The following is a 6,000-nucleotide window of genomic DNA, read 5'->3' on the forward strand; positions in this document are numbered from 1 at the left end:
AGAATACGATTTAAAATGTGACTGTTTGCATACAAAGCCCTAAACGGTTTAGCCCCACCGTACCTGGCAGATCTTTTAAAACCATACATACCCACACGGTCACTGGTCTGCTGACAGATTACTTCTGGTAGTCCCAAAATCAAAGTTAAAGCAGCGAGGAGACCGAGCCTTTGCTGTTATGGAAATGATGGAACAAATTGCCCCTCCAGGTTAGACCTGCTCCAACTCTGCCTGTTTTTAAATCTCGTTTAAAAACCAATTTCTTTTCCCTTGCATTTACAGACCAGGTATGACACTTGTGCTGTTACATTTGGGTTTTTATATTACTAGTGTTTTGTATTGTTTTCACGTCATGTATGAGAGTTTTTCAGTCTGTGGCTTCTGATCTGGTTTCATTGTCTCGTGTTTTACATTTGTTTCATGTCCTGTCGGTTTTTTATGTATTTTTGCTATGTTTTTAGACAGTTGTGGATGTACAGCACTGTTCAACTCTGTTGTTTTTAAATGTGCTATAGAAATAAAGTGGATTGGATTGGATTCCTTCAAGTCTGTCTTGAGAAAATATTTAGAAACCTGACTTCAACTCAAAGTTATATTATCCTTTAAATAAAGTGGATATCTTTCTTTGGTACACTAGTAAATCACCTCCTTTTTCTAAAATCACAAAAGGAATCACTGTCCAATAAAAATAAGGTGTTTGTACTAAAACAGAACAGAACTTTGTGGATGAACATTTTATTTAGCTAACTTTGCTACTCATATGAGCAGAGTTAGATAAATAAGCTTGTTCTAACTCATAATCCAAGATTCTTTGAATTCTTGAATATTAGCTTTTAATAAACAATTATTTAAAAAAAACTTCAGTCTGTTTTCAGCACGACTTATTTGTATAAAAGAACTTAAGTAATGAATGTGGATGAACTTGTTTTATTTAATAATTGTTGCTTTATTGCATGATGATCTAAAAAGAGACCAAGAGTATCAAATTCAACCTAAATATGAAATACTTAAATGAGGTCTTTTAGCACTGAAGAACAAAAGAGACTGAGACTGGCATTCATGACAAGGACATTTCATTCAGATTTTCACAGAGAATCATGTTTGTAGGCAAAAATATAAAACAAATAATAATAATGTAGGGCTATTCTTGTCCATTCAGAAAATAGATTATTTGTATAATGTTCACATAGCAAATATGTTAGATTTTAAATATACATTTGACTTGTGATTTAAAGTATTACCAGCCAATGCTTCAAGTTAAATGTGTCATGCTGTGATGGTAATCTTCTCAACATTATTCTATTCAAGTCTTTTGGTTTTGTAAATCTGCATTTATTTCACATTATATTTTAAAATTAAGAGATTCAAAGTGGACCAGAATGACAGCAGCACACTGTACTGGGGTGCAGTTTCAATACAGGACACTGTTTAAAGGTTTCATTTGGAACACCATGTACCCTTCACCATCCTAAATATGTTTACTGTGTACAGGACGAGCCGGGGACATATAGCTGGTGCTATAGGATGCCAACGTGTGATAGATATCATGCTGCTTGACAGCACAGGGAAAGTGATAGGCCTTCTTGGCTCTTCAACAGCATGAAGGAGCATGTGGTGAATGTATGTATGAGCCATAGGGCCAGTGGAAATGTACTTCTTGTATGTAAAGAACATTTTGGGATTAACTGCCGGACTGTTTTTGATTGAATCACTTAACAACTAATATATTGACTATACCCACACTGACCTTTGCTTAAAATGAATGTTCCACTATATAAAAAGCTCAACAAGTAAAGTTACAAGTGCATTACAGTTTTCATCATCCATAAAAAGTTAAAAATAATAACTTGACCTTTCAACTCGTTACACATCACATGTTATCACATCTTAGCTAATAATCTACTAAAAACAGCCATTTAGTGAAAAAAGGGCAAGACACAGTTCTACAGTATGATCCTTGTACTTGGCTTGAGTATTTCCATTTTGCTACAAAACTGTGGCAACATGTTGATGTTTTCTTCTCACTGCTTTAGTTAACACCTGAGCTGTAGTAACTAACAACACATAGGAAAACACCGTATACAAATTAATGTTATTCGGGCCATTCTGCTGCCAAATGAATACAACCACCTTCATTATATCTTGCTGACAATACTCCCACATCTTTACCTTTTAAGTCAAATATGAACAAGTCTTTGTCTGGTAGAGCATTTTTGAAGTATATGTTTTTCAGTAGACAATCTTGATTCCACTTCCACTTCTAGTTTCCATTTTATGGCGGCTTTCTGGCTGTCCAAACCATGTATACACTGGAAACTTTCTTAAGCCACGCAATCCAATGCAGAGAAACTTGTTCGGCTCAGTGCTTCAGTTGCTCCATATTATCAAACAGCTTCTTTCATTTGTTAATATTCACTTTATTCCAGTGTCCTAAAAACAGGAGAAATAATTGTAAGTGCAAGTTTAAAGGTAAAGTTGTTGAACAAGCTATAACAAATGAATACCAATCATGTGTTATGCACTGAGGCTAATTTAACATGGACACTGTTTGATGTACTCACCTGCATTCAGCGCAGTTTCTTGTATATAGTCATCCCAAGGAACCCGGAAATAATAATAGACATCAGTGTGAATAATGCTGCACTAAGCACTGCACCTCTGTTCAGAAGAACTAGGAGAAGAGAACTGTCGTTAGTGAAATTAACAATTTACTAAATGGCATGCAGAGATACAAAGAGACACGTTTATGTTCATTAACACATCAACTACCTCAGTGTTGGGGTCTTACCTACAGGTGTTTCTTCTATCAATATAGCTGCAGCTTTAAAACCTTCCCCGCGTGCCTTCATGCTGCGGCCATTTATTGGGACTTCCTCACTTGGATATGTCTCCGTGGTTTCATTATCAGATGGAGCCTCAACGACAATGATCTCTGCATCGCTGTCATCCGCTGTGTCCCCCTCCAGGTCTGTTTCAGGGTCTGATTGGACAACTTCTTCTTCTGTGTTGTCCTCTGAAGTGTCCTCTCCTAGATCTTCCACAGGGACGATGAGGAGTGACTCTTCTGGAGACGGTTCCTTGCTGGCGGGCTCAACAAGAACATCAACAGCAGGTGGCTGTTCTAGGGCTGGTTCTATTTCCTCCACAGCATGTTCCTCGTGACCTTCCTCTTCTGGGCCAAGTACAACAGATTCCTCTTCTTCTGGAGCAGCAGGAAGAGAGTCTTCACTAGTAGGAGGGTCCTCTTCTGATTCTTCTTCTGGGACTATTGGGTCAAGCACCCCTGCATCTTCTTCTTCTTCTTCTTCTGTATAATCCTCTGGTGCTTCATCTTTTTCTTCTTCCAGTTCCTGCTCATCTTTAGCAGGATCTAAAGCAACCTCTTCCTCTTCCTCTTCCTCTTCCTCTTCCTCTTCGGTCTCTAGATCTACAAGTTCCTCTTCCTCTTCCTCTTCCTCTTCGGTCTCAAGATCTACAAGTTCCTCTTCCTCTTCCTCTTCGGTCTCTAGATCTACAAGTTCCTCTTCCTCTTCCTCTTCCTCTTCGGTCTCTAGATCTACAAGTTCCTCTTCCTCTTCCTCTTCGGTCTCAAGATCTACAAGTTCCTCTTCCTCTTCCTCTTCCTCTTCGGTCTCTAGATCTACAAGTTCCTCTTCCTCTTCCTCTTCCTCTTCGGTCTCTAGATCTACAAGTTCCTCTTCCTCTTCGGTCTCTAGATCTACACGTTCCTCTTCCTCTTCCTCTTCGGTCTCAAGATCTACAAGTTCCTCTTCCTCTTCGGTCTCTAGATCTTCCTCTTCCTCTTCCTCTTCCTCTTCCTCTTCCTCTTCGGTCTCTAGATCTACAGGATCCAGGGCAACAGATTCCTCTTCTTCTGGAGCACAAGGAAGAGAGTTTTCATTAGGGTTAGGGTCCTCTTCTTCTGGCACTATAGGAATCAGCCCTAGATATTCTTCTTCTTCTTCTTCTTCTTCTTCTTCTTCTTCTTCTTCTTCTTCTTCTTCTTCTTCTTCTGTATATTCCTCTGGAGCTTCTTCTTCTTCTTCTGGGGAAACCTCGGGGATGGCTTCTTCTATTACCTCTTCTTCCAGCTCTGGTTCCTCTTCAGATGGATCCAAATAATCAACTGGATCTTCTGGGGCTGGCTCCTGTGGTCCTGTTTCCTCTTCCTCTTCGGTCTCTAGATCAACAGGAAAGAGAGCAACAGTTTCTTCTTCTTCCAAAGCACTGGGAAGATCTTCTTCGTTGGTTGCAGGGTCTACGTCATCTTTTTCCTCCAGGGCAACTGCTTGGTCTTCTTCTGATATACTGGGAAGTGTTTCTCCATGTGCATCCTCTTCAGCAGTGTCTTCAAGGACTACTGCTTCGTCTTCTTCTGTTTCTAAAGAAATGACAGAGACAGTTTCCTGTTCTTCACTGGGTCCCAGAGGAACAATAACAACATGGTCCTCTGGGGCGGACTCTTGTGCTGCTGTGTCCTCTGCAGCAGGCTCCACTTCCTCTTCGGTCTCAGGCTCCACAGGAATGAGAGCAACTGCTTCATCTTCTTCTGACGTAGAAAGAGGTTCTTCATTTGTAACGGGGTCAACTTCTTCCAGGACTACTGGGGAAACAGATTCTTCCTCTGGAGCTTTGTTTTCTTCTGAAATGGCAGAGACTGTTTCATCTTGTTCAGGCTCCTGTTCAGCGGACTCCACGTGAACAATACCGGGAGGTTCCTCAGGGGCTGACTCCTCTGCAGCAGGTTCCACTTGAACTGCCTCCTCTGTCTCCTCTGGCTCTGCAGGGACAAGGACAATAGAGTTGTCTTCTTCTGGTGTTACAGGAAGAGCAGCAGGTTCTTCTCCAGTATTGTCATCCTGGACTACAAGTACAGGTTCTTCTGCAGCAGCTTCTTCTTCTGCATTTTCCTCTGGAACTTCATCTTTTGAAGCTTCGGAAGAAATGACCAGGATTGGTGCTTCTGGGGCTGGATCCTCAACATGTGGTGTTACATCAACAGCTGGGGCAACTTCTTCTGTGGTCTTTTCTGGAGATGCCTCTGCTAAGCCAGCTTCTCCAGGGACTGCTTTCTCCTCTGAAATGTCTTGTGGAGCTTTAGAGAAAGGCTCATGAGAGACCTGGTCTTTTACAAATATTGCTTCTGGCTCTTTTGCAATAACTGGAATGTCTTCTTGAATGGGTGGAACCTCAGGAGCTGGAGTTGCTACCTTTACAGCAACTGGAATGACTTTCTTCACTGTTTTTCTCAACACTTTTACGTGAGTTCGCACTTTAGTTACCTGTGCTTGTTCCCCTGGTCCTGGTCCAGACTGACCATCTTTGGCAGCTGAAATATACGATAGAGACTCAGATACAGCTTTAGCTTCCCCCCTTGCATCAACAGCAATGTTCTCTGATTATATTGAAAAAGGACCCTCATTAACCTTAAATATATTCTAAGGACTCAGCTTTACTGTATGGTATGCCAACTCAACCAGTTTACCCCATATCGTCTCGCCCACCGTATGTTTTAGTTGAGAACTTGAAGTTAATTTATGGATGTTTTTATACTTAAATTATTTTATAACTTTTAGATTTTTCAAAGCTTACTTTTGTATTGCTGAAGAGGCCCAAACCTAACAATTCTCTGAGCTCACTTTGATACCATACAGTAGTAGTTGGACATAATACATGTAGAGGTTTTCCACAAAGGAAACCTAGTACACTATATTGACGCTCTGAACGATGGCTGATTATGTAACAATTCAAACCATCTCCAGGGACCTGATACAACATGCAGGGTGTGTAGGGATCCAAGTTTAGTTCAAATATGTCACAGGGTTGCATGCCTACAGGAGCAGGTGTGTCATCATGAACACAATTAAACTATTTTGAGAAGCTTGGTTGTTAATTACATCAATGCAGTAAAGCACAGGTGTTTTATTGTCAATTTACTCAGGTGGCTGAGGTCCTTTCCTGACTGCATTCTTGTTCTTGTTTTATGAATAGCTAGAAAAC

The 6,000-nt window shown here is 40.6% G+C and overlaps 1 protein-coding gene across 1 annotated transcript; it reads right to left on the reverse strand.

Annotated features, from left to right (window-relative positions):
- Nucleotides 1-1,076: 1,076 nt before the first annotated feature.
- Nucleotides 1,077-5,968, reverse strand: LOC307038893 (uncharacterized protein; the record flags this gene model as incomplete). Its single annotated transcript, XM_079680567.1, has 4 exons — nt 1,077-2,430; nt 2,562-2,671; nt 2,789-5,329; nt 5,938-5,968. The coding sequence occupies 3 exons, from the start codon at nt 5,966-5,968 to the stop codon at nt 2,568-2,570; spliced, it is 2,676 nt and encodes an 891-aa protein (XP_079536693.1). The 3' UTR covers nt 1,077-2,430; nt 2,562-2,567.
- Between the last annotated feature and the right edge of the window lie 32 nt (nt 5,969-6,000).

The sequence above is a fragment of the Notothenia rossii genome (assembly GCF_949606895.1).
Source record: "Notothenia rossii genome assembly, chromosome: 5".
Classification (NCBI taxonomy): domain Eukaryota; kingdom Metazoa; phylum Chordata; class Actinopteri; order Perciformes; family Nototheniidae; genus Notothenia; species Notothenia rossii.